This window comes from Acomys russatus, chromosome 19 (assembly GCF_903995435.1).
Source record: "Acomys russatus chromosome 19, mAcoRus1.1, whole genome shotgun sequence".
Taxonomy (NCBI): domain Eukaryota; kingdom Metazoa; phylum Chordata; class Mammalia; order Rodentia; family Muridae; genus Acomys; species Acomys russatus.
Window position 1 is genome coordinate 39,980,688 of NC_067155.1, and position 27,063 is coordinate 40,007,750.

The following is a 27,063-nucleotide window of genomic DNA, read 5'->3' on the forward strand; positions in this document are numbered from 1 at the left end:
GTGAAGACCTGGTCCCCTCTTCTCTTACCGCATTCCAGGTTTTTATCTAGTGACTTCGTTTTCTTTTTTTCTTCTGGGGTGTGTGTATGGACGGGAGGGGGTGCGGATCAGCCTGTGGGTGTTCTGGTCAGCTTCTGCTCTTGACACAGCCCAAAATCATCTGAAGGAGTCTCAATTGGGGGGACTGCCTGGATCAGAACTGTGGGGGCATTTCCTTAACTGCTAATTGATGAAGGAAGGCCCAGCCCACTGTGGGTGTTTTCCATCCCTAGGCAGGCAGGCTTGAGCTCTATTTAAAAACAAACAAGCTGGGCGGTGGTGGTGCACGCCTTTAATCCCAGCACTCGGGAGGCAGAGGCAGGCGGATCGATGTGAGTTCGAGGACAGCCTGGTCTACAAAGGGACTCCAGGACAGCCAAGGATACACAGAGAAACCCTGTCTTGAAAACCAAATAATCAAACAAACAACAACAACAACAAAAACTACTGGAAAGTGCACCAAGCATCCTGTGACCTGGGACTTAAATGCTGTAACAAACCAGGTGTGATGGCACACACCTTTAATCCCGGCACTCCAGAGGCAGAGGCAGGTGGATCACTGTGAGTTCAAAGCCAGCCTGGTCTACAAAGCAAGTCCAGGACACCCAAGGCTAACACGGAGAGGCCCTGTCTCGAAGAACAAAATAAAACAAAAAGCTGAAGCAAATCTTTGTCTCCCTAAGTTGCTTTTGGTCGTGGTATTTACCACAGCAACAAAACACAAAGGTCTCTCCCTCTGCACTTTTACCTATAGGTCCTCAGTCTTGCTAGGCTGGCCAGCCAGTGAGCCTTCCTCCATCTCCCCAGTGCAGTGCTGGGGTTACCACCACACGTGGTCCTTTCTTTTATTTTTATTTTCCAAGAGAGAGTTTCTCTGTGCAGCCCTGGTTGCACTAGGACTCAATCTGTGTAAGCCAGGCTGGCCTCGAACTCACAGAGCTCGGCCTGCCTCTGCCTCCCGAGTGCCAGGATTAAAGGCGTGCGCCACCACAGCCCGGCTTCCTAGGCTTTTGATTTGGATTCTGCAACTAGAACTCATGTCCTCATACTTGAAAGGCAATCACTTTACCAGTTGAGCTAGCTCCCCAATTAAGCGCTCCAATTAAGTCTCATGTAGCCCAGGCTGGCTTCTAACTCACCATGTGGCTAAGGATAACCCCGAACTCCTCATCCTCTTACCTCTGCCCCCTAAGTGCTAGGGTTTACAGCATCACACCACTTCATTTCCCTTCCCTAATCGGGTACCAGCTCTACTTGGTCCCCAGTAGGCTCACACCAAGCCGCCCACACACACTACCCACACCAACCAGCTATGGGTAGACATGGACCTTCAGAGCCCTTTTCTGGAATTATCACAGCTTTTCCTACAGAAATGTGTCCATACCAGGCCCGGCCCATTCTTGATGCACACACTCAGGCTCAGGTGAAACAAGCAAAACAAGTCCATTCTGCCTCCCAAGTGCACCGCAGCCACCACCGCCACCACCGCCACCGCCACCATGCTCCAATGACTCACTTTTGAGGAGCCCTTACCGTATTTTGGTGTCTTACTCTCTGAGACGCTTTAAAAATGCCTATATCCATGCTCTTTTTGTTTTGTGTTTTGTTTTGCGTTTGAGATGGGGTTTCTCTGTGTAGCCTTGGCTGTCCTCGAACTCACAGTGATCCGTTTGTCTCTGCCTTCCGAGTGCTGGGATTAAAGGCGTGCGCCACTATGGCCGGCTACATCCATGCTCTTGAGTATCATTTTCTTGTGAGCTCCTTTCTCTTGACCCTCAAACTTTCGCCTATATTAAAATATCCTTGGGCTGGGCGTGGTCGCTGTGAGTTCGAGGCCAGCCTGGTCTACAAAGTGAGTCCAAGACAGCCAAGGCTACACAGAGGCACCCTGTCTCAAAACAACAACAACAACAACAAAAACCTTTGGTAAGGGACTGAAGAGATGGCCCAGCAGTTAGGAGACCTTGCAGATCTGACAGAAGATCAGGGCTCTGTTCCCAACACCCACAGGTGTCAGCTCACAACCTCCTGTAATTCCAGGTGCAGGCGATCTGGCGCCCTCTCTTGGTCTCTTCAGGTACCTGCAGGCACCTGGTGCACATCAACACAGGAAGGGAAACACACACATCCATGTAAAGAATACATCTTTCAAAATATCTTTATTAAACCCCAAATCTACTTCAAACACGCACACACCCAACACCTGTTCTAGATCAATTGCCCCTTTGCTGTACAGCTGTGAGAAAACAGGCCCAAGAGTCAAATGAGAAGGACTTTTCAGCAGCCCAGGGGCCTCCCAGCTCTTCGCAATTTCCTGAGGTGGGTGACGCTGAGCAGTAATTAGCTATTCCCCTTTTCAAATCACTTGCAATGCTTTTTGTTGAGAATGTGCGCATGTGTAAGTGGTTGTCCCTGCAGAGGTCAGAGGAGGGCTTCTGGTGGCCTGCTCCCTCATTTTCCACCTTAGTCCCTTGCAACAGGGTCTCAACCTTGAACCTGGAGCTAGGTTGGAGGCCAGGAAGCTTCAGAGAACCTCCCCGACAGTGCTTGGGTTGCCAACAGTGTGTCTGTGCCTGGCTTCTTACATGCGTGCTGGGGATTTGAACTCAGGTTCTCATACTTGCGTGGCAAACACTCTTAGCCAGCTCCCTCACACACTATTTCACTGGATGAGACAGCTCAAAAGTGGACAGACTTGAAAGTCTATGGTTTGAAAACGAACCCCTTGGAGCTGGAGAGATGGCTCAGTGGTTAAGAGCACTGGCTGCCCTTCCAAAGGTCCTGAGTTCAATTCCCAGCAACCACATGGCGGCTCATGACTGTAACTCCAGTTCCAAAGGATCTGACACCCTCTCACAGACATACATGCAGGCAAAACACCAATGCAAAAAAAAAAAAGAAAAGAGAAAAAAAGAAGAAGAAAGAAAATGACCCCCTTACTTGGATGCAACTTCATGACCCCGGGAGCTCCCTGAACAATCATAACATTTATTTATCACATATTTCTATGGAGTCACACATTGCAGACACCTCCATCCCTTTGGGTCCAGCTGGAGAAGGCAATGTGAGTTGTCTCCACAGCTTCTGTTCCTGGGAGAGGCTGGAGTGCCAGATAAGGTGTGCCCAGAGTGGGAGGTGGCTTCCAGGCATAGGTGATGCCTGGAAATTTGGCCTGCCCTGAGGTTATTAACTGGTGACTGGTCCACAGGTCCTGGAGACACTTTTCCACTGGGGACAGTGGGACAAGAAATGGTGTCCCACCTAGGCCAGAGCTCCTCCTACACATAGGCGTTTTTGCCATATTTACCAAAGCTGACGTCACTTTCATCTGACGTGGCTCGGGGTATCACGACTGTGGAAGCCTTGTAAGGAAGCCCAGCCCTGTGGGATTAAGAGGAAGGCAGGGTCACAGGGGCACGGCGGGGGGGGGTGAGGGGGGTTTGGGGGTAGGTGGGGGAGCAGGGAGCTGAGGGGGGTTTGGGGGGAGGAGCAGGGTCACCGGATATTGTGATCCTCACTCCACATTCCTCCTCCGGCTTGCCCCCTCACCTGGTGGCTGGGTTTTCCTTGGCAGCGCAGCAGCAGGTGGAGAAGAGACAGATGCCACCCAGGATAGAGAGCAGGGAAGCACTCCAGCCCAAGTAGAGGGCGGGACCCAGCTCATACCTGGAGGAGTGAAAGAAGTGAGTGCCGGACCAGAGGGGCTTGAGCTGAGACCCACCCGCTGTCCCAAGGGCAGGGGTTTCTCACTTACTTGGTTCCAAGATACAGAGGATTGAAGAAGTCAGTAGTGATGTTGACCGCATACCAGGAGATAGCCACCATCCCACAGGCCCCTGAAGAAAAGGTCGGAGACTCTCATCCTAAGTGCCCTCCTCACAGCCACACTGCGCCCCATCCCAAGCAAGGGAGTTATGAGGGGCTTGAGAGCGAGGCAGAGTAGGAGTGGGGTGGGGCATCATGTCCAAGAGTAACACTTCCTTTCCTCGGACATGTTCGAACTGCTCTCTTCAGGCCACAAGAGTCAAGAGTCCCAGGGTATCTTTTTAAAAACAAGATCTTATGAAGCCTAGGCTGGCCTTGAACGCGCCATGTAGCCTGGCATAACCTTGATGGCATTGCCTCTTGAGATTATATTCGTGAGCCACCACACGGACCTTAGTCAGTGCTGGGGATGGAACCCTGGGCTCCATGAACACTAATCCTCAGGCATACTGAGGGACTAGGATTTGGACAGGTTCCCTGGGAGTCGGGGAGAGTGGCCGTGCCTGGGTAATAAAGATGGTGAACTTCTGCCTGGCATGGTGGCGCACTCGGGAGGCAGAGGAAGGCGGATCACTGTGAGTTCAAGGCCAGCCTGGTCTACAAGGCGAATCCAGGACAGCCAAGGCTACACAGAGAAACCCTGTCTGGAAACAAACAAACAAACAAACAACAACAAAATGGTGAACTTATATAGGATGCTTGGCTTCTTCCTCCCTTCTAGACCTGAGACAAAAGCCAGGCAAGTTTAAAACAAAGGTCTTACAGACCTTTTTCTCCGATTGTTCAACAGTTCAACACCTGATCAGGGAGTGTTATGCAACAACTGAGGGCCAATCAGCTAGCTGTCTTTCTTCAAAGTGACCAATCCTAAATCAGGAAGAATCTTCAGACTTTAAAAAAAAAAAAAAAAGCTGGCCTTTTGGCTTCCTGATCACCCCCTCCTTGCCCTGCTTTGCAGTCCTTCCCGTGTGTATGTGTGTCTGCTGTATGCGCATGCGCGTGTGGAAGCGGTTCTTCAACTGCTGACTCCTCTCTGCTGCAGTCAAGATTTCTCCGCCGTTACCTGTCCAGCGTGAGATTTACCCCCCTGCCTTTTAATTCTTTAACTGGCAGAGAAAATGAACCCAATCCAGCACTCGGGAGGCAGAGGCAGGCGGATCGCTGTGAGTTCGAGGCCAGCTTGGTCTACAAAGTGAGTCCAGGACAGCCAAGGCTACACAGAGAAACCCTGTTTCAAAAAAAAAAAAAAAAAAGAGAGAGAAAGAAAGAAAGAAAATGAACCCAGTCATGACCCGTAGATGGTAACATACCCAGCTGTCCAAAAAGCCTTCCTTGCCCCCCATACCCCTGTGGGTCATCACTCATGTCCACCACAGGGGCTAAGGGACCTTTCCAAACCTTCAGATCTAGAAAACAAGAAATACCCACTCTGCCTGAACTGATAATATTTGTTGTTATTGTTGTTGTGGTGGTGGTGGTGGTGGAGGATGTGTGTAAATACAGCTGCTCATGTGGAGGTCAAAGGAAAACTTTCAGAAGTTGGTTCTTCCTGTACACCCAGGAGATTCCAGGATCAATCTTGAGTCACTACAAACTGCCTTTACTTACCATCGCTGCATGGCTTATCGTGAAGGGACGTGTGCAAAAATGTAATAAGCTGGATAGTGATATGCCATCTGTACATTGTTAGTATGGGTGAGCGTGCATGCGTGTGCATGCGTGTGCATGTACATGTGTGTGTGTGTGCGCGCGCGCGTACATGCCCTGACTCTGATCCCTAAGCCAGCCATAAACTCAGGATGGAAATAAGTCTCTCAGGTCTAGCTACTTTGGAATGGGCTCAGTGAGGAGCAGAGCCAGCCCTACTCTCGGACACTGAATTGTGGTCTAAAGATCTGCAGAGCACAGACAAGGTGGGGACTGAGTGAGAGAGGGCAGGGGTCAACCCAAAGGGGAAGGTGAGGCAAACCCCGAGAGCTGGCGATGAGAAACCACCCCACTCCATGTGTCCCCTTCCTCCCACATTACCGGCAAGTATGTGGAGGGTCCCTGCGATGGCCAGCAGCTTGGCCTTCCTGGCGACATCGATGTTCCCCACGTTGGTGCAGCGGAGCCCCACCATGCCTAAAAAGAGGCCCAGGAAGCCCAGGAGGATGGCAGTGATCATGAGGGCGCGGCAGCCCTGGATATACCCTGGAGAGTGTGCAGGGGGCGAAGCGTCAGCCTTTTCCTTCCAGCCAACTCCTCAGCACGCATGCGTCCCCTAAATCGCTCTTCCTGATCTAGCTCAGCTTCCTTTCTTGTCCCTTTTGCTCAATCTTGGCTCCTCTCACACTGCAGTCTCTCTTGCTCAGCTAAGGTACCATTTTTGAAGCTTCGAATCCTTTTGTCTCCACCTCTCCAGTGCTGGGGATGCGACCCCGGGTCGCATCATCTGCCCCTTCATCTTGAGGTCCCAGGAACAAACCAAAGTAGGGTACCAACCATCAATCGCCACCTTGGGGGAGCCAGTGAGCTTTCGGGCCACCTTACAGAGCGCTTGAATGTGCGCTGACTGGCAGAAGGACTGCTGACCCCATGGTAGCCACAACAGAAAGTCTTGACCCAGCATGGAAGATTGTTCCCATAGCCACATAAATGAAATCCCCTTCCCGAATCTTCCACAACCTATGTATTTTAGCCTCTCCCAGAGAAAGCCTAGGCCACCTGCAATTAGGGCAGAATTGTAAACAAATGGTTGGGAGGGGTGTCTGGATATTCAAGTGAGGGTTCAATGACTTTTCCCACCCCCACCTCCTTTCTCTCTTTCTCTTTCTTTTCTGAGATGGAGTTTCTCTGTGTAGTCCTGGATGTCATGGAAGTCCAGGCTGGCCTCAATCTGTCTGCCTCAGCATCTGGCTTGCTGGGATTACAGGTGTGTGTGCCAGGAGCCCCAATACTATGGACCCTCTTGGGTTGGATCTGAGTTTCTCCTACAAGAACCAGCAGGGGGCAGCAATGGCTCAGGGCAGCAGATGATGGTAAACCTGGGCCTAGGAACCCGTCCGCGCTCAGCTCAGTTCATCATCTTTTGGTGCCTCAGTTTCCCTTTTCTCAAACCGGAGGGAAACTACTGACTCTTCCTCCTGTTTTTGATGGTTGCCAAGTACTCTCAGGGACCTTGTACCCCTTTCCTGGGTGGGGCCCATAGCACAGTGTGGAAGGCAAAAGGCTTGGGCCTCTGCCAGGAAGAGGTACAGAGGCCTGGAGTTAAGAGGTAGGGAGGAGGGGCAAAGTTCTCTGAGAGGATACTATGACTCCCAGTCGCACCTTATAGAGAGCTCCCCCAGCGATTCTTAATGTGCAGAGAATGCTGACAAACAAAGGAAAGATGAGTGAGGGGCCTACAGGTATGTGGCTCCCGCGGCTGAACTATGTAGAGGTTGCGCAGGTGTCAAGTCATTAATTGATCGTTAAACCCGGCTTGATGAGCTATGCCTGAAATCACCACAGCCCTCGAGAGGTTGCATCAAGAGGGCTGCAAGTTCAAGGGCGGCCTGGGCATCTCAGCAAGACTGTCTCAAAATGAAAACTGAAAAGAAGGCTGGCGCTGTAGCACAGAGGTGGAGCATTTGCTTGCAATTTCCCAGTGAGGGGTTGGGGGGGGGTGGCTCTTAGTGGCAGAACAGCAGCATAGACTTTGTCCAGTGAGGGACAGAGGGCAGCTCAGTGGTAGAGTGTTTATCTAGCATGCATATGGCTCTTACTTTAATCTCTAGGACTGGGCACACACACACACAAAATCTCTCTTAGGACTCAGCAGACCACAGAAGAATAAACTGGCCCTCAGATCAGACACAGGGAATTGAAATCGCAGCTTCCTCTCCACATCCTCTGCCCCTAGACAGGCTGCTTACCTCTGCAGAGTAGTCCAGCTATGACAAAATGAGGGTAACGGTGTAAATGCCTCTGAAAAGCATAGCTGTACATAGTGGGAAGGGTAGCACCCACATGAAAGGAAAAGCTAGGGATGGTGGTGCACACCTGTAATTCCAGCACTTGGGAGGCCGATGCGGGGGGATCTTTTCGAGTTCAGCACTAGCTTAGGCTACATAAGGAGGTCAGAGATCAGACTACATAGCAACACCATGTCTCAAAACACCACACACACACACACACACACACACAAAACAAAACAAAACAAAACAACAAACCTCTCTCAAACCAATCCAAACCAAAGATACAAAAGGGAAGTGACAGGAACCCTGGAGACCTCAAGGCCTTGTATGTTCCATCAACCCCCATCAAACTCCTATATGGCTTTCCTCCAAATTCATGGTCTCTTGCAGGCAAAGAGGAGCAACACCAGGTGAGGCTTAGGTGGCCCGGCTCACAGCAAAAGGTCCTTTGCACACCAGGGATGCCGCAGGCTGGTTAGGCATCGAGTTGCCTACACCCATGGTCTCCTCTGGCCACTTCTTGCTCTGGGGTTTGTGGCTCAGAACAGATTGCTTCTCCAGAGAGGTCCTGGAGAAATGGCCAGAGGCATGAGACCCTTGCAGCTAGCTACCTCAGGAGAGCGGGGTACCAGAGATTTGCCTAGACACCACTGCTCAGGGTATCTTTCAGATTCATGGGGCTATTTCATACTGTTTTGCTTCCCACCCTGGGCCTGGCTGGCCTCAGGTTCTCCTACCACTCATCACCTGCAGTTGAGTTCCCAGAAAAGGAAGGCCAGGATCTAGTGGAAGGAACGACCAGAGAGGGGCTCAGGGTCATTGACTCTTAATCTCTGTAGCACGGGAACACTGGGAGGTCTAAGGGGATGCTGGAGAGGTGACGGTGAGGACACACATGTGTTTGGGGACTCCTTGGGGGGAACTGATGGTAGAGGGAGGGACGGAGAGAGGGAGGAGTTTTGCAGATAAGCAAATGGTGGGAGATGAGGGTAGCGAAGACACACTTGGGCCCAAGTTGGAGGTGCAGGCTGCAACCATGTAAGACCCTCAAACCAAACCAAACCAAAAAGCCACACTCTGAGCCCCAAACACACATGCATGTCGACACAAACACCTCTCCAGCACGCACTTACACTTCCTAGGAGACTCCCTTCAAAACACGCCAGCTGCGTGCAGGGGGCCCTCTGGAGTTCAGTGGGGTGGGTAGAACACAACAGTTGTGGATGTCCACACAGCCACCGAGGCTGGCAGTCAACCAACCAAGATGGAGTCTTGGTCTAACCCCTGCCAACTAAGCAAATCCTTCCCAGAATCAAGAACTAAACCACAGCCAACATCCCGCTCACACCCTCACACCTGCACGTTTTGCTGCCTAGAAGCCTCGTGACCGAGTGTGCCCCGGCACCATTAGTACTCTCAGCTAAGGCCAAATGTATTCCACCTTTCACCAAGCCCTGGAGCGATCAAAGACCTGAATCGAATCTGGAAGCTTCTCTTAGCTGGTCGAGGATCACACATTAGGGCATGTGTGACAGCTCGTTCCTGTTCAGTTCTGGGTCATGCAGTGCTCTTTGTTGTAGCTGTCATCTATAGAAGAAGGCCTCAACACCTACATCCTTTGGGTGCCCGAAGCCAGGCCAAAGGCAGCCCACCTCCACTGTCTCCTTTAGGAATCGCTCCAGCCAGCTCCCCAACCTCCCTCTGTCCCCTAGAGCCTCCCTCACCCCATACCAGAGAGGGCCAGCATGGATGGGAACTCCCAGCAGTTGGAGACTCCCAGGGAGTCGGTGGCACAGCTATACCAGAGGTTCTCAAAGATGGTGTTGGTGGTGATGACGTTTCCGTGGATGGTAGATACTCTCCAGTAGCTGTTTGGTAGGGTCACCCCCAACATCAGCAGTCCCAGGGCTGACATGAAGAAACCGAAGGTCTCCACAGCTATAGACATGCTGGGATGCGGGTCCCCCAAGGGGGCTTGAGCCCCAGGGATTGGGATAGAGGTGGCACGTCCAGGTGAGCTCTGGAGGCTCTGGCCCAGAAGGGATGTCGAGGAAGGCAGAGGAGGGAGAAGGGCGAAGGCCAGCCCCGTCCAGCGGCAAATTCTTGTCCGCTTTCCTCTGGAGCGCAGGTCTGATTGCCTCTGGAACCCTCTGCTTCCTGGCAGGTCAGAGGAATGAGCCAAGCCCGCTCGCTCCCTCGCTTGCTCCCTGGCTCGCTCGCTCAGCAGCTGTTGATTGTGATGAAGGGAATAAACCGGCCGGGCCAAAAGTCCACCCCCTCCCCCGGCCGGCCTCCAGCCTAACCCGGGACTCCCCGCCCTAGGAGTGGGGAGGTTGGACTTACTTTGGAGACTAAGGAATACAGCCCAAGAGCAGCCCCCAGGGGAGGCATTAGGAATCCAGGGGAAGTGGCCTGTCTCTGACTCAGCTTTCACCAGGGCCAGGGAATGAAATTAGAGGGACAAAGAGTTTAGGTGACTGAAAGTCCCAAGCGTCAAGAAAGAAAACCTCCCACAGGTCCACCACAGCTTCCACCATGGATTAAGAGACGTCCCCCCCCCCCCGCCCCCGGAAAAGTGACCTGAGACACTGAAGACCCTGTGGTTGGGACCATGAAGGTTGATTAGGGGTGACGGGAGCGCTGGAGTCCAGCCAACCTGGTTCCTACTAGACTCCAGCAATATCAAAGGGCCCTGGGCTTGAACTTTTGGCTCTCAGCCTTGTTGACACAACATTATTGGCTTTTTAGGTTGTAATGGGAGTTGGGATTACAGATCACAGCTCCCCGACACACTCCTATTGCCCCAACGGTTGCTAATTGTCCGGGATCTGAACTCCGCAGGGCTGAGGTGAGGCCACTGAATGCTACCTTTCTCCAAACTTCCTGAACTTGAATTGTCCCTCCTAGAGCTGACCTTTGGCCCTTCGGCACTGAGTCTGATCTGGATGCCAAGGGGCCAGGGTCCCGGGGTCCGGGTGGATCACAGGCCTAATGCATGGTTCTGGTAAATCTCTCCTACCTACCCACTTACTGAAAACTATCACCAGCTCCATTAATTAATTATGATAAATTGAAACCTCGGGGTCCCCCACCCCAACCCTGGCTGAGCACCAGTCTGGCTGATTCCTTCTTGGCTATTTCTTGCTCTCACCTGGCAAGTTGGCATGTGAGACATAGCTATGCCCACTGTGGCTCCCCAGGCCCTCCTCTTCTCCTCAGGGTTCCACCATACTCCCCCCACCATGCTCCCCTCAAGTACCTCCTCCTGCCACCCCCCACCCCCCCCAGCAAGCCTGCCAGGGGCTGTGGAATGACAAGTATGCAGGGAAGCCAAACAGGCCCACGCAGAGCCTGGCACAAGGGGTGTGGGGTGAGATCTCTGCCTCCCGTCCCACAGGCAGGGACTGGGGTATCCTGTGCCCACCAACCCCCACACCCCCTGCCACCTCCACACAGCTTCCTCTCTCACCCTACGTCATCCATGCCCCCCCCCCCCCCCCCGCCAAGGAGGAAGACTGGGTAGAGGAAGGGGAGGGGGCAGGAAGACAAAGGAAGGGCGGAGGTTTTTGGAGGAAGCCCAGTGGGGGCCCCCTGCAGTGGAAAGCTCCCAGGCAGCTGAGTGGGTCAGAGGAGACCAAAGTCATAAATCCCAGACTGCTGTTCCCTCTTCTATTTGCCTTCTCTCCCGTGATTCTGGGGCGATGGAAAAGCCATGTCCTCCTAGCTGTTCTGTCCCTGCACAGTGGAATCAAGACAGGGCAGGAAGGAAGGGTGTGGGCTGGCAGAGGAACCCGGGGGGGGGGGGTAGGGGGAGCAATGAGGGCCACAGTGCACCCAGTGAACTTGCTTCTCCCTTAACAGACTCTCTCAAGACACAAGAGGCTCCCAAGCCACAGCCCAATTTTATTTACACTCATTGCCAAGCAGAGATAATCAACAGGTGTCAGGGGTGGGAGGCTGAGGGTACTGCAGACTGCAGAGGTGGACAGCGAGGGATGTGGAAGGAAAGGGAGGATGGTGAGGATGGGCAGGACCCTCTTCCAGTGTGCCCCAGGCTCCTAGGCACCCCAGGGACAGAGAGCAGGGCAGAGAGGCTTCAGGATTTGGACTTGGAGACAGCGAGTCCGATGAGTCCAGCCAGCCCCGCCACACCCAGGGCCATGCCACCAACAATGGCCATGCCTACCAGTCCATCTGGAAAAGGAAAGGGGGAGGCATGAGCAGATCGGTCCTGTCCCCGGGGCCCCTGACCACACACCCCTCCACAGAAGTGGGGCACCCATAGCCAGAGTCGGGGTTGGGGCTCCAGAACTACTGAGACCTTGGAGGGTAGGTCTGATAAAGGACTATGTGGGGGTGCTCCCAAGGGCCCTAGGAATGAGGGGGCAGGAAGAGCAGAAGGCAAGAGGCTTGTCACCTTTCTTCATGGCCTTGTCAATGAGGCGTTCCAGCTCCTTTGCCTGGTTGTTCTGGGGCTCAGTCTGCAGCAATCCTCGCACATACTTTAGAGCCTTCTCATATTCCTGCAATCAGAGGGGAAGCACACCTCACATCGCGGGTTCCCTGGGATGCTCCTCTTGCCACCCCCCACCCAAGGGTGTCCTTCTTCAGCCCCGGCTCATCCTTCCTCCTCCATCCCCACTACAGCCCCACCCCACAGAGTAGAGTTCACAAACAGCCCAGCTGTGGGGGAGTGATAAGCTAGCAGAGATAACAGCTACAGGCATGGGGCAGCACCCCAACCCTGACGTCACCATGGTCCCCACACCCTGATATTCTCTCACCTTCTCTCAGAGTCTGTCCTGAGATTACTCTTTACCCATGCATTCCCCATCACGCCGGCCCACTGCCCTTTGCTAGCTTCCTGAGGGCCAGGGCTGTGCCTGGGGCGGGAGGGGGGCTCAGGTGGACCGCAGGGTGCGAAGGAGGGCACTGCGCTGCAGCCTTACCTTGAGTCGGTAGTTGCCCACTGCCAGGTAGAAGACATAATCCCGCTGTTCCTCTTTGCTCCCTTTGGGCAACAGCTCTGGAGGAGGTTGGAGAGAGGAGAAAGTTATCTTTCTTTCTTTCTTTCTTATTTATTTTATTATTATTATTATTATTATTATTATTATTATTATTATTATTATTATTATTATTATTTCGAGACAGGGTTTCTCTGTGTAGCCTTCACTGTCCTGGACTCGCTTTGTAGACCAGGCTGGCCTCAAACTCACAGAGATCGACCCACTTCTGCTTCTGCTGGAATTACTGGTGTGCGCCACCACTGCCCAGCTGGATTCTCTTTCTAACACTGTGTTCCACAGGTCCTGCTACATGGACTCACTCTAGGATCCTAGGAAGGTCACTGTCCTGGACCTCACTATCAGTTCCTAGCACCCCCAGCTTTCCAGTTACAACCCTGAGGCAGCATGAGACTGCCAGACACCTGTGACGCACGCAGGCAGCAGCATTCCAGTCTGCACCAATGGGAGCATTCCCACTGGCTAGCTATGGGTCTCACTGCAAGGCCACTCTTGCCTTGTGTCATCTCGCTGAGGATGACTCAAACTTGTAAGCCTCCTGCTGCCACCTCCTGAGTAGCACAGGACCAGTGACTTACACGGTGCTGGGAGTGGAACGGAACCTGTGCTTCATACACAGTAAACAGGTGCTCTACTGACATAAGCCTTTTGTTTTGTTTTGCTGTCTGACACAAGGTTGCTCTGTGTAGCCCTGGCTGTCCTGGAACTCACTCTGTAGACCAGGCTGGCCTCCACCTCAGAGATCTGCCTGCCTCCTGAGTGCTGGGATTAAAGGCGTGCACCGCCACTCTTGGCCCACAATGCACCCCCTTCTCTTTAACTCACTTTCCCTGAGTGACCCTCACCTGACTTTTTTCATTTTGTGCCTGTGCGTGTGTGATGGGGGTCAAGATAGGGACCAGACTGCTTTTAAACTCTCGATCAGGCTGCCCCAGTCTGTCGAGTGCTGGAGTTACACGTGTGGACAACCATACTTTGCATCTACATAGTTTTGCAGTGTTGAGACCTTCTTGATGTCCGACTGTGTGTCCCTAATGAGACTCAAATGCTCAAGACCACTTCCACTGCTGTGCCCTACTGTAAAAGAAACCTGAATAATCCGAACTGATCAAAGTAAGGGGACAGACAGTATATGCTTTTACAAAGAGTCCAGAGCAGATGGCACCCTGACTTCCCAGCACTAAGGTGGCTGAGGCAAGGTTCAGAGCTTGACGCAGCCTGAGCTACACAGAGACCCTGTGTCAAAGTCAAAAATGACTGAATGACACAGGCAGCTTTTAGTACAGTACTGTCCCTTGATAGCCTGGTATTATCCCAAGACCCCTCAGAACCCAAAATCTGTAGATGTAAAGGCCCTTATATAAAATTAAACAGCACCTGCATAGAATCTGCCTATATTCCCCCAAAGATACTTTTAACACAGGAGGGCTCATGTAGCCCAAGCTGACCTCAAATTTGGTCTGTATGGTGCTGGCTCTGGCCTTGAACTTCTGACCTTCCTGCCTCCATCTCTGCAGTTAGTGCTCTACTACTGAACTATGTCCCCATACCTCCACCTTTGGAGTGCTAGGATCATATTTGTAATCTCTAGAACTTTCTAAATGACTGTTAATAACTGAACAAGAATGTTTTGTGGATACTGTGTGTGTGTGTGTGCGCGCACACACACATGTGATGTACGGATGCCTGTATTCTGATGCATACGCGAGGCCAGAGGACGTCTAGTGTCTTGCTCTCACACTCCACCCTGTTCCCTTGAGAAAAGGTCTCTCACTGAATGTGGAGCTAAGATTGTAGCAAACAAGCCCCCTTACCCCACCCCCCAGCAAGACTTCATCTATACTCGCAATATATGTACTTGTAGCCACACTCAGCTTTCTCCACAGGGGCTGAGGATTCAAGCTCAGGTCTTTATGACTGCACAGGAAGCACTGAGCCATCTCCCCAGACCGAGAACGTGTTTTTTGTTTCATTCCCCCCCCCCCCCCCACACACACAGCATTTTCCACCTGAATAAACATTCAGATGTTGAGGTTAAGGATAGATAGAATAAATCTAGTCCTTTGCAGGTGTGAATTTACTGGTGGTTATTGAGCTATGAGGTGAGGGTTCCGTGTTGAAAAGGATCCCGGAGGGGTGAGGTCAAGGGCAGCAGAGGACAGACTGGCTGTCGGCTGAGCAGTGGGGCTGGGGGACCCAGCGCCTTACCCTCCAGCAGCATGATGCCTTTACGGATGTCATCATTGTACTTGCTTCGCACCAGGCACCAGGCATACTCAAACTGCGTGCTCTTAGACACAGAGCCAGCTGCCTGCTCAGACTGAAATTTCCTTTCAAAATTCTGTCGTTAGAGAGAAGAGGGATCATTTAGAAACAAAGGGCGTCAGCCATTCTCAGATGACCCTGGTGTCTGAATGCCAGTTAGACAACATTTTCCTATCCTCCGCCTTCCACTTGTCGATACTGGTACCCGGAACTCCAGCTTCTGCCATCTCCATCCCTGGGACCCAGGCTCTGTGCCCTCCTCTCAGAAGGTCCCTGCACCCAGCCCCTAGTGGTACCAGGAGGAGATGCCACCTCGTGGTGGCTGCGGGTATTGCTACCTGACCAGCTGACCCCAAGTAGCTGACCAGTAAATATACAAACCCGGCAGCTAAACGACCTCCTACGCAGCCTTCACTTGAGGCCGCCGGTCCCGTCCTACGCTACTCTTTAGGGCCTGGATCTGCCGTAACTTAATTCTAGAAGAGGAAAGAAAACACTGCTACAAGGATGAGGGCTACCATGCAGTGAACTTAGCACCGTGCGGGACTCAACACTAGCGAAAGCGTACTCCGGTCACAATGCTACCTCATTTCTGCACAGATTCCCCAAATTCCCAACTCTACTTTACATTAAGACTCCAGGCCTCAGGTCTGAGTTGACCAAACACTGGAAACTACAACTCCCATCAGGGCCAGGAACACAGAGCAGGTTGCTACAAGCAGCAGGACGCCGCAGAGGCTGCTGGGAGCCGTAGTTCGGCTTCCCCGGCAAGAAGAAGCCGGCTATGTTTGGCCTCAGTCAGCTCGCCTCAGGAACTGCTCTTTCCGATTCTACCCTCCTCTTTCCTCTGACCCAGGCCTCACCTTCAGATCCTCCACAGACACCAGCTCGTTCAGCACGGCCTCCATGGCCACCACCCCTGCAAGCCTCACACTAAGGTCTCTACTGGGACACGGTCTCCATGGTCCAGTAGCAGGGGCGGAGAGGCACTTCCGGCATCGACCTGTGGAAGCCCCGCCCCTTCCTCCTGTGCCTAGGGGCCGGAGGTGGCGCTAGCGCTTACACTGGGATGCTTTTTGGACTCCCCTGGTGTCCTAGCTAGACTCTACCTCATCCAAGGATCACATTATCCTAAGGACCACTCTAACAACCCCTCACTCTAGGACCCTGGATTATCTCCAGTGTTGGCAACAAAACCCAAATAAACACCAGGGGCCTGAGGGCCTTAGCTTCCACAATATAAGAGGGTTTAGTAACTCTATTCCCCCTCCATCAGGCAAAGTTGGATCACGTGATCATAGTGGACAGACACTGTACTAGGTAGGAATGTGAAGAAAGGCTGACAGGGTAGGAAAGCCAGTTCAGGGGTTAAAGGCACATACTGCTCTAGCGGGGGAGCCATGTTCATTTCCCAGCACCCATACTGGGTGGGTCACAACCAAGCCCCTTGATTCCAGCTCCAGGAGACCCGATGCCCTCTTCTGACTTCCTTGGCAACTGCACTTCCATGCATATGTTCTCATACAGACACAAACGCATACACGTAATTAAAGTTAAAAAGCTATCTCTTGCAGAGCCAGATCTTTCGAATATAATTTGTGTACCTCAGGATAATCTGGTCATAGATAATTACCTAAGCCTTTAGCCCGAGGAGGAGCAAGTGGCAAATGTTACCGTCTAGGATTTTAGTATTAGGAGCAATAAGTTGTTAGTGACTTTTTTGGACCTTTCATCTTGACGTTTAGTTTCACAATGGAATTTAAGACTTATAGCAAAGACTCAACACATTTCCTTCGTTTCTATGTTTTTTTTTTTTTTGAGACAGAGTCTTTACTATGTTACCCTGGCTGGCTTTGAACTCAGATCTGCCTGCCTCTGCCTCCCACGTATTGAGATCAGTTTATTGAGATCAGCAGTTTAATGCACTTTTTTTCTGAATAAAATATGAAGACGTTATCGCCAAAACTCTTTTTTTTTTTTTTTTTTTTTTTTTTTGGTGGTTCCACAATTTTAATTTGCTCCCTCACTCCCTTCCCCGTGTGTGATATGGAGGTCAGAAATCAATCTTGCATATCACTCCTTAGGTGCCAATCACCTGTTGGGGTTTTTTTTTTTTTTGCTTTTGAAACAGATTCTTTCACTATCTTAGTTAGGGTTACTTCTGTTGTGAGGAACCACCATGACCAAAGCAACTTAGGGAGGAGAGGGTTTATTCAGCTTACGCTTCCAGATCACCGTTCATCACCCGAGGAAGTCAAGACGGCACAAGCCAAGGAGGAACAGGAAGTGAGCAACTGACCCAGAGGGCATGGAGGAATGCTGCTTACTGGCTTGCTCAGCCTGCTTGCTTGTTCGTTCCTTCTTCCTTCTTTCCCACTCACTCTCCTTCCTTGCTTGCTTTCCTTCCTTCCTTTTTCAAGGCAGTGTTTCTTTGTGTAGCCTTGGCTGTCCTCGAATTAGCTCTGTAGACCAGGCTGGCCTCGAACTTACAGATCTGCCTGCCTCTGTCTCCTGAGTGCTGGGATTAAAGGTACGTGCCACCACTGCTCAGCTCAGCCTGCCTTCTGATAGAAACCTAGACCACTAGCCCAAGGATGGCACCACCCACAATGGACTGGGTCCTACCCCATCAATCACTAATTTTAAAAAATGCTTTACAGCAGGGCAGGGTGGCTGTGCATAGGCACGCCTATGATCCCAGCACTCTGGGCTGCAGGGGCAGGTGGATCTCTGTGAGTTTGAGGCCAGCCTGGTCTACAAAGTGAGTTCAGGACAGCCAGGGCTACACAGAGAAACCCTGTCTAAAAAACAAAAACAAAAAGAAAGAAAGAAAAAAGAAAAAGAAAAAGAAAAGAAAAAATGAGTGAGAAATAGCTCAGTAGTTAAGAAAACAAGCCGGGTATGGTGGTGTACACCTTTAATCCAGGCACTTGGGAGGCAGAGGCAGGCTGATTGCTGTGAGTTCGAGGCCAGCCTGGTCTACATAGTGAGTCCAGGACAATCAAGGCTACAGAGAAAAACCCTGTCTCGGAAACCCCACACCAAAAACAAAAACAAAAACAAAACAAAACAAAACAAAAAGGAAAAAGAAAGAAAGAAATAAAAAAAGAAAGAGAAAACAGTCTGGCCTAGCCAGGTATGATATTGCATACCTTTAATCCCTGCATTCAGAAGGCAGAGGCAGGTGGATCTCTGTGAGTTTGGGGCCAGCCTGTTCTACAGAGTGAGCTTCTAGGACAGTTAGGGCTATATAGAGAAACTCTGTCTTAAAACCAAAATAAAATAAAGAAAAGAAGAAATCAGTCTGTTTTCCCAGACGACCCAAGTTCGGTTCCCAGTTCTCAGGCCAAGTGGTTCATAACCTCCTCTAACCCAGTTCTAGGGACCTGATGCCTCTAGCCTCCAAGGGCACCTGACACACAAACAGAATTAGATGTACATGTACACACAATTAAAAGAAAATCTCTTTAAAAGGGAAAAACAGCTGGGTGTGATAGCGCTTGCCTTTAATCACAGAACTCAGGGAGGTAGAGGCAGGTGGAACTCTGTGAATTCGAGGCCAGCCTGCTCTGCAAAGCAAGTCCAGGCCAGCCAAGGCTACAGAAAAACTGTCTCAAAAAATAAAAAAATAAAAATAGGGGCTGGAGAGATGGCTCAGAGGTTAAGTGCTGCTCTTCCAGAGGTCGGGAGTTCAATTCCCAGCAACCACAGGGTGGCTCACAGCCATCTAAAATGAGATCTGGTGCCGTCTTCTGGTGTGTAGGTGTACTTGCAGGTAGAATATTATACATAATAAATAAATACATCTTTAAAAAATAAATAAAAATAAAAATGAAAAACAAACTAAACCCAAAACATTGCAACAAAGTGATATCTATCTATCTATCTATCTATCTATCTATCTATCTATCCACACACAGGCAAACAAATACATATTTGGCTTCTGATACAAGGTTCATAAGATTCTCTGATTTTTGTGTTGTTCAGATTTTTTTTTTTTCTTTTCATTCTGCAGCTATGTAGCCCTGGCTGGCCTGGAATGGCTAGCCTACGTGGCTCAGAATAGCCTTAAATTTCGAAATCTACCTCCTCTGCCTCCAAGTGCTGGGTTTAAGATGTGAACTCCCACACCTAGGTGGGATCCCTAATGGGGGGTCATGGGAGCACTGTAGTCCTGAGCCCCTTGGCTCTTCCTGAGGCATGAGGACAACTTTCATTCTCATGAGGTGGATCCTCGTGGGTCCTGGGCAGCTTCAGGATGGAGGCTGGTCACAGAGGAACGCAGTCCAGATCAAAAGCCTGGAACTTTGCACCGACCCACCCCTCATTTGTTAGGAGAGGGAGACAGGCTGGAGACTGAGTCAATACAGTCAAGTGAAGCCTCCATAAAAGGCTCTCAACTGGGTAGGGACGCGGGGTCAAGAGCTTCTGGGCTGGTAACCACGTGGAAGCAACATGCGCGCAGAGAGCTGCGCGGGCCATGAATTACCGTGCACAGCCAACACACCTTCCGATTGGCCGATCCCAGGTTGTGCCTTTCCTAAGAAGAAGCCAGAGAATGTAGGCGCTGCCCTGAGCCCCGCAACTCTTCATCACGCCCCCCACCCCCAGAAGTCCTCAATCTGAGCCAGGCCGGCTGCTCACAAGCGCAGGGGCAACCCGGGGTTTGAGCAGGCCACCTGGGGTGGCGGCATCTTGAAGGACTGAGCTCTCTAACTTGTGGGTTCAGAAGCCAGCACAAGTGAGACAGTGTGAGCACTCAACTGTATAGGACAGTCCCCAAAGCAGGGTCCATGGGGTGGAGAAACAGCTGGGATTCGAAGAACTCAGGCGTTTGTATGAGCTGTGTTTTGAAAGAAGTCATATTCTCATTTAAGTGGTGGGGGCTGAGGCCGCGCTCGGTGGCACATGCCTGTAATCCCAGCACTGGGGAGGCAGAGGGTTGTCTTGATCACTGGTATGAAAAGACGGCTCACTCAGTAAAGGTGCTTGCTGTCAAGCCTGGAGGCCTGAGTTTGGTCCCTGGGATCCACATGGTGAAAAGAACCAACTTTCACCAAGTTGTCCTCTCTCCTCCATACTCAGACTGTAGCACGTGTGGATCCTCCACAATAAAGCGACAACTGTGGGCTGGAGAGATGGCTCAATGGTTAAGAGCACTGTCTGCTCTTCCAAAGGTCCAGGGTTCAATTCCCAGCACCCACATGGCAGCTCACAACTGTCTGTAACTCCAAGATCTGACATGCTCACATCAATGCACATAAATTAAATAAAAATATTTTTTTAAAAAGTGACAACTGTGGGGCAGGGGAAAAGAAAATCACCAGCAACAAACAAACAAACAAACAAACAAACAACCAAACCCACACACTAATTTGGGGAGTTGAAAGTACAATGCAGAGTAACAGGAAGGGAACGAATGGAGGAGGAGAAGAAGGAGGGTCCTACGGGAACTCAATGATGCACTCAGAGGGAGAGGAGTCCAGGCATGACAGGAAGGAGTGAGCAACATAGGAGAATGTTCCAGGCTGGTAAAAACAAGGGCACACTGGGCCTGTGGTCCTGGGCCTAGCTATGCAAGAACGGGCAATGCAAGTTCCACCTTGCTAAAGATTAAACCCAAGGCCATGAGAACCTGAGACCACATCTCAAAAAAAAGGGGTGTGTGTGTACATGCACGCATTCAGTGGTTAAAATAAGTTAATTTTCTTGCAGAAGACCCAAATTTGATTCCCAGCAACCATAATGGTTCCAGGCGATGTGACATACCTTTCTGGTCTCCAAGGCACCTCAACTCATGTGCACACATTCAGACAGACACACACACACACACAATAACAATGAAATAATTTCTTTTCTATGTATGTTTTCTGTATGCATGTATAATGTGCACCACGTGCATGCCTAGTGCCTTCAAAAGTCAGAAGAAGAGATCAGATCCCTTGAAACAGGAGTTATGGATGGTTGTGAGCCACCATGTGGATGATGTAAACTAAACCTGGGTCCTCTGTAAGAGCAACAAGTGTTCTGAACTATGGAGCCATTTCTCCACCCCCCATTCCCCCCAAAAAAAACCCCAAAAGTCAGATGTGATAGTGCATGTCTTTAATCTCAGCACTTGAGAGGCAGAGGCAGGAGGATCTCTATGAACTCAAAGGTAGCCTGGTTTATATAGCGAGTTCTAGGTCAGCTAGAACTATGTGGAGAGACTCTGCATCAAAAATGAACAAACAAAAGGTCTGTTTGGTTGCAGATGTGACTTGGTTATAAAGTACCTGTGTAGAATCCCACAATGAGGGGCTAGGGCATGGCTCAGTGACAGAGCACCTGCCTAGAATCCCCCAGTGAGGGGCTGGGGTGTGGCTCAGTGGTAGAGCACCTGCCTAGAATCCCCCAGTGAGGGGCTGGGGTGTGGCTCAGTGACAGAGCACCTGCCTAGAACCCCCCAGTGAGGGGCTGGGGTGTGGCTCAGTGGTAGAGCACCTGCCTAGAATCCCCCAGTGAGGGGCTGGGGTGTGGCTCAGTGGTAGAGCACCTGCCTAGAATCCCCCAGTGAGGGGCTGGGGTGTGGCTCAGTGGGAGAGCACCTGCCTAGAATCCCCCAGTGAGGGGCTGGGGTGTGGCTCAGTGGTAGAGCCCCTGCCTAGAATCCCCCAGTGAGGGGCTGGGGCGTGGCTCAGTGGTAGAGCACCTACCGAGAATCCCCCAGTGAGGGGCTGGGGTGTGGCTCAGTGGGAGTGCCCCTGCCTAGAATCCCCCAGTGAGGGGCTGGGGTGTGGCTCAGTGGTAGAGCCCCTGCCTAGAATCCCCCAGTGAGGGGCTGGGGCGTGGCTCAGTGGTAGAGCACCTACCGAGAATCCCCCAGTGAGGGGCTGGGGTGTGGCTCAGTGGGAGAGCCCCTGCCTAGAATCCCCCAGTGAGGGGTTGGGGTGTGGCTCAGTGGTAGAGCCCCTGCGTAGAATCCCCCAGTGAGGGGCTGGGGTGTGGCTCAGTGGTAGAGCACCTGCCTAGAATCCCCCAGTGAGGGGCTGGAGTGTGGCTCAGTGGTAGAGCACCTACCTAGCATATGCAGCTGCCCGGGTTCCATCCCTAGCACTGAACAAAAATAAACAAGGGCTTCAGGAAGTCTGGCCAGCGGGGAATTGGTTAAATTGCATTAGAGAACAGGTTGACAAACAGGTTTTTGCCTGGGCACCCCCGATAAACACCTGATAAACACCCATTCAACGGCTTCTTGGAGTGGTAGGCCCCATGGCATAGGGAAATAGGTTCTAGAAAGTTCTGTCACCTGTTCAATATCACAGAGCTATTAGCTGAATTTTATTTTTTAATATTATTGGGTTTAACAGTTTGTTATGGCTATCATTTTAAAACCCAGTCCACTATTACCAGCTCTTATTAAGTTACTGTTCTCATGTGTGTGTCCCATGTGCATGTCAAGGCCACGACAGAAGTATGGATGTCAGAGGACAATTGTGTGAAGTTGGTTCTCTCTTTCCACCTTTACACAGGGAGGAGTGGGTGTGTGTGTTTGTGTGTGTTTGTACATGCACAAACATCTCAAACTCAGGCATCAGGCCTGCTCAGCAAGTTCTTTATCTGCTGAGCCATCTCTCTAGCCTCAGACCTCGCATTTTTAAACTCTACTCCGCCTTAGAGCAGGTTTTCTTTCTCTTACTCTATTTTTTTTCCATTCCTCCTTCCCTTCTGTCTCTAGCTCATGCTCACTAGGTAGCTGAGGATGACCTTGAACTCCTGATCTTCCTGCCTCTGCCTCTCGGGTGCTGGGATTACAGGTGTGGTCCCATCACATCTGCCTTCAGGATCTCACGCATGCTAAGTGAGCTCTCTACCAGTGAGCTGTGTCCCCAGCAGCCTCCTTTTCTACTTGCTTTGAACTACAGCTGTCTTCATTTCTGCACCAGGTTCTTATTGCCACTTCAGATGAGGAGAGACAGAAGGGGCAATGTGCTTGGAGCCCAAACAGGACACAACTCCTTACAAATACTTTAGTTACTCCTCTATAGCAAAGTGGGTACCTCAGTCTGTAATTTCTTTCATTTTTTTTTCATTTTTATTATAATTTATTTACATTACATCTCAATTGTAATCCCCTCATTCCTATCTTCCCGTTCCACTCTCCCTCTCTTTTCTGGCCTATTCTCCTTCCCTAGACCTCTGACCAGTGGCGGGGGGGGGGGGTCCTCCTCCCCACTGTCTGACCACAGCCTATCACGTCTCATCTGGATACCCTGCATCCCCTTCCTCTGTGTGCCCACAGGGCATTTCTGCCAAGGGGCAGTGATCAAATCTCGGGCACCAGAGTTTGTTTGTGTTTTCTTTCTTTCTCTTTCTCTCTTTCTCTTTTCCTGACAGGGTTTCACTTTGTAGCACTGGTTGTCCTAGAACTTGCTATGTAGCCCAGGTAGGCCTCGAATATACAGAGACCCATCTGTCTGCCTCTGCCCTGGGATTAAAGGCATGTGCTGCTTGTCTGCAAGTGTGTGTGTGTGTGTGTGTGTGTGTGTGTGTGTGTGTGTGCGCGTGCGTGCCATGATATGCACGTGCAGGTAGGTCAGAAGATAATGGGCAGAAGTCAGTTCTCTCCTTCCACCATGTGGTCCCAGGGATCGGACTCAAGCCGTGAGGCCTGGTGACAAGGGCTTTTACCCCACTCTTCTCTTATTGGGTTTTTATTGCTGTAACAGACCATGACCCAAAGCAGTTTAGGGAGGAAAGGGTTTATGTGGCTTAACACATCCCAAATATTGTTCATTACTGAGGGAAAGCAGGGGCAGGAACTGAAGTAGAAGCCACAGAGGGGTGCTGCTTACTGGCTTACTCCTCATGGCTTGCTCAGCTTATAGAGCCCCGAAATACCAGCCACAAGTGGCACCAGCCACAGCGGGCTGGACGATCCCACATCAAAACTCAAAGCAATGTCTCAGAGACTTGCCTTACAGGCCACTCTGATAGAGCCCTCCTCTCAATTCAAGTCCCCTCTGTCCAGATGACCCTGGTTTGTGTCGAGATGACAAAGACCTAACCCTGACCCCTGAGCCATCTTGCCAGTCCCTACGTTTGTAATTACTTGCTCGCTTTCACTAACTGGAGGCCTCCCCTTAATCAGCAGTGGAAAAGGAAGGAACAATGCAGGTCAATGCAAAACCCCAAACACACAAAGCAATCCTAAAGAACTATTTTTTTTTAAGGTGGTCCAGTAGTAAAATTACTCACACACACCCCCCACCGCCGTCACCCGCAGTTTGCTCTGTGCTGTTTTCAGTGTGTAATTAGCCACTTGCTGTTGATGGTGGGATTAATCCTGGCCTCCTGCCTTAGGCTGGGAGGTCCACGAGGGCAGGCTCTATGGCTGTCTGCTCTTGCTCAGCCCAGTTCAGCAACACTAGTAGACACTCAAGTCATAATTATTGAGGGAAGATGCTTGTCGTCACTAATTTTAAAAACGGCTGTTTTTCGTTTTGCGTGCATGTGGGTGTTATGTATGTGTGCCACGTATATATACGGTGCCCCTCAGAGGTCAGAAAGAGAGTGTTCGGTCCCTTGGGGTTGGAGTTATGGGTAGTTGTGAGCCGCCATGTGGGTGTTGAGGGTCTGACATGGGTTTTCTCGGAGAGCAACAAGTGGCCCTTAACCCGAACCAACTCTCCATTCCCTCATTATTAACTTAAAAACAAAAACCCAAGCATTATGATTGTGTGTGTGCATGCAGAGGCCAGAGGCTGACATCAATGTCTTCCAGTACTGCTCCCACCTCACCTCACAAGACAGGGTCTCTCGCTGAATGGAGCTCACTGACTGGCTAGTGTGCCCTGGGATCCACCTGCCTCTCCTCCTCCTCGCCATCTTGAGAGTAACGGCAGTGCACAGTCAGATCTGGCTTTCACGTGCGTGCTGGGATCTAAGCCCATACTATCAGGCTGGACAGCACGTGCCTTTATTAAGGACAGACACATTTCACCTGCCTCCCACATGCATATGGGTCCCAATGGCCCAGGTCGGTTTTGAACTTCTGTTTCTACTGCCTCCATTTCCCAAGTCTGGATTTATAGGTGTGCCTTAGCTCGCCCGCCTTATCAACCTTCTGGAACGTTCTAACATAATATACGGTAAGTCACAAAAATACCTTGGCTGAGTATTATACTCTGTGGGAAGACGTTCAGTGAAAGCGGCAGACAGGGAAAGGGCAGGCACGGAGACATTCGTTCTTGCATCATCTGACAGGGATTGGTTTTATTAAATGATGTTCCCGGCCTGTAGAAGGGCATATTCAAAGCAAAAACAAAACACTCCCCAGCTCTGGCATGGGTGTGAACAGAAAGGAGGGCATCGCTGGACGACGAGGACGAGACTGAACTTCGCCGTGGTCCAGTGTTCTGGGCCCTGGACCCGTCTCTTGGGCCCACTGGAGCCTGTTGTCAGTGGTTAGTGCAGGAGAGCTCAGCAAACCCTCCTGACCAGGACCGCGCTTTTGGTTTTCTTCCAACCTTTAGTTACCTTCCCTCGACTCCTCAGCTGCACTGGTTCTGCGGTGGGTTAAGATGTCTTACCAAAGGCAAATCCACTCGCACACTGCTTAGCTACTACTACACGCCAGGCATCGTTCTCGGTGCTGGGTAGGAAAGCAGAACCCTTGTTCTCACGGAAAAGCTCGCCGTAGTGGAAGAGCCTGGCCTGCTAATGAATTCATATTATATAATCAGGCAGTTCCTGTTTCCAGCCCATCAACACAGCCCGACCCAGCCTGGCACCAGTTACATTTCATGGCCCAAACCAGAGCGCCGCTGTCCTCATTAAAACTCCGTCTTACAGCTGAGCTGCACGCCTATGACCCTAGCACTTGGGAAGCTGAGGTAGGAGGATTCGTGAGTTCCAGGCTGGTCTAGGCTTACATGGCAAGATCTTGTCTCCAAAAAAAAAGCTACTCAAGATAGTGTTTGACAGTCTCAACCCTCAGGATCGACCCCACTTACCCTTGCAGCTTCATCCCTGGGCATCCACGTACCCTGCACTCGAGCATGATCTCCCGACAGCTTCCTTCGGTTTTATCCGTAGCGATCTATTAACCGGAGTCTTTTCATCCCGCCCTTCAACCAGGGCCTAGGCTCAGGGCTGTTCTCTACGGGCACTTCGGGGATTCATCCCTCACCACGTAGCCCTGCAACAGCCACTGTAACTTCGTTCATCTTTTCTGTCAAAAGACAGCAACCTGAGGAAAGCCTCGGGGTAGGAGTAACGGCGGGCGTTACGGAAAGCACGCCGGGGCCCCTCTGGGAAGCCTGAACTTCCGGGTGGCGCTTCTTCAGGGGCTCCTCTAGAAAGTCGGCTTGGTGCTCTGGAGGACCGGGAGCTGCTCTATTAGAAATAGAGAGACGACATTGAGTCTGCGCAGTAGCTGCCCGCAGGGAGGCGGGGCCAAGGACCGAGGCGGCCAATGAAGACGCGCTGCTCCACAAGGGGGCGGGGCGATGTGAAGAGGACCCGGCTCGATGCAGAAAAGAGGGTCTCTCTCTTCATTAGGATTTTGAAATATTATTTTTCCCGACACACAAGATGGTTTAGCGGGTACAGTGCTTGCCGTCAAGCCGGATAATGTAAGTTCGATTCCCCAGGAGCCATGAGGTGAAAAGAGAGCCATACATTCATTCACCTTACTTGCGTGCACACACACACACACACACACACACACACACACATAAATAAAATGTAATAAAGATGGTTTAGTATTTTTAATTTTTAAATTAATTTAAGTTTTCCAGACAGGGTTTTTCTGTTAGCCTTGGCTGTACTGTACCCACTTTGTAGACCGGGCTGGCCTCGAACTCAGAATAATCCGATTGCTTCTGCTTCCCTCAGTGCGAGGATTAAAGGAGTGCACCACCATGTCCAGCTAGACTTACTTTAAATTAGGGTGTATATGTGTGTATTGCGTATGTGTGTGCGTGCCTGTGGAAGACGCTAGAGGTCAGCCTTGGGCGTCTTCTTCAATCCCTCTCTGTTTTTGAGATGGT

General features: G+C 51.1%; 2 protein-coding genes across 3 annotated transcripts; both read right to left on the reverse strand.

The window, feature by feature from the left end:
- Positions 1-3,117: 3,117 nt before the first annotated feature.
- Positions 3,118-9,822, reverse strand: Cldn15 (claudin 15). Its single transcript, XM_051161296.1, has 5 exons — positions 9,474-9,822; positions 5,833-5,997; positions 3,794-3,875; positions 3,589-3,705; positions 3,118-3,420 (listed from the first exon to the last, which is right to left on the reverse strand). The coding sequence occupies exons 1-5, from the start codon at positions 9,688-9,690 to the stop codon at positions 3,318-3,320; spliced, it is 684 nt and encodes a 227-aa protein (XP_051017253.1). The 5' UTR covers positions 9,691-9,822; the 3' UTR covers positions 3,118-3,317.
- Positions 9,823-11,625: 1,803 nt separating this feature from the next.
- Positions 11,626-26,184, reverse strand: Fis1 (fission, mitochondrial 1). Of its 2 annotated transcripts, none has more exons than XM_051161306.1 (5): positions 26,026-26,184; positions 14,975-15,107; positions 12,692-12,768; positions 12,160-12,265; positions 11,626-11,936 (listed from the first exon to the last, which is right to left on the reverse strand). In XM_051161306.1, exons 1-5 carry the CDS (start codon positions 26,047-26,049, stop codon positions 11,839-11,841), a joined length of 438 nt encoding a protein of 145 aa, XP_051017263.1. In that variant the 5' UTR covers positions 26,050-26,184; the 3' UTR covers positions 11,626-11,838. The 2 variants fall into 2 exon arrangements, with proteins under 2 accessions (XP_051017263.1, XP_051017262.1); XM_051161305.1 differs by lacking the exon at positions 26,026-26,184 and adding an exon at positions 15,895-16,058.
- Between the last annotated feature and the right edge of the window lie 879 nt (positions 26,185-27,063).

What these genes read in the sequence shown, in the direction of transcription:
- Cldn15 (XM_051161296.1), bottom strand. Translation starts at nt 9,690, where the DNA reads ATGTCTATAGCTGTGGAGACCTTCGGTTTCTTCATGTCAGCCCTGGGA. An exon ending in GACCCTCCACATACTTGCCG is followed by an intron (nt 3,876 to 5,832) that starts GTAATGTGGGAG and finishes CCTTTTCTTCAG; the next exon opens with GGGCCTGTGGGATGGTGGCT. An exon ending in CCTCTGTATCTTGGAACCAA is followed by an intron (nt 3,706 to 3,793) that starts GTAAGTGAGAAA and finishes TCACTCCTCCAG; the next exon opens with GTATGAGCTGGGTCCCGCCC.
- Fis1 (XM_051161305.1), bottom strand. Translation starts at nt 15,939, where the DNA reads ATGGAGGCCGTGCTGAACGAGCTGGTGTCTGTGGAGGATCTGAAG. An exon ending in TGTCTGTGGAGGATCTGAAG is followed by an intron (nt 15,108 to 15,894) that starts GTGAGGCCTGGG and finishes CTCTAACGACAG; the next exon opens with AATTTTGAAAGGAAATTTCA. An exon ending in TGACAAGGCCATGAAGAAAG is followed by an intron (nt 11,937 to 12,159) that starts GTGACAAGCCTC and finishes TTCCTTTTCCAG; the next exon opens with ATGGACTGGTAGGCATGGCC.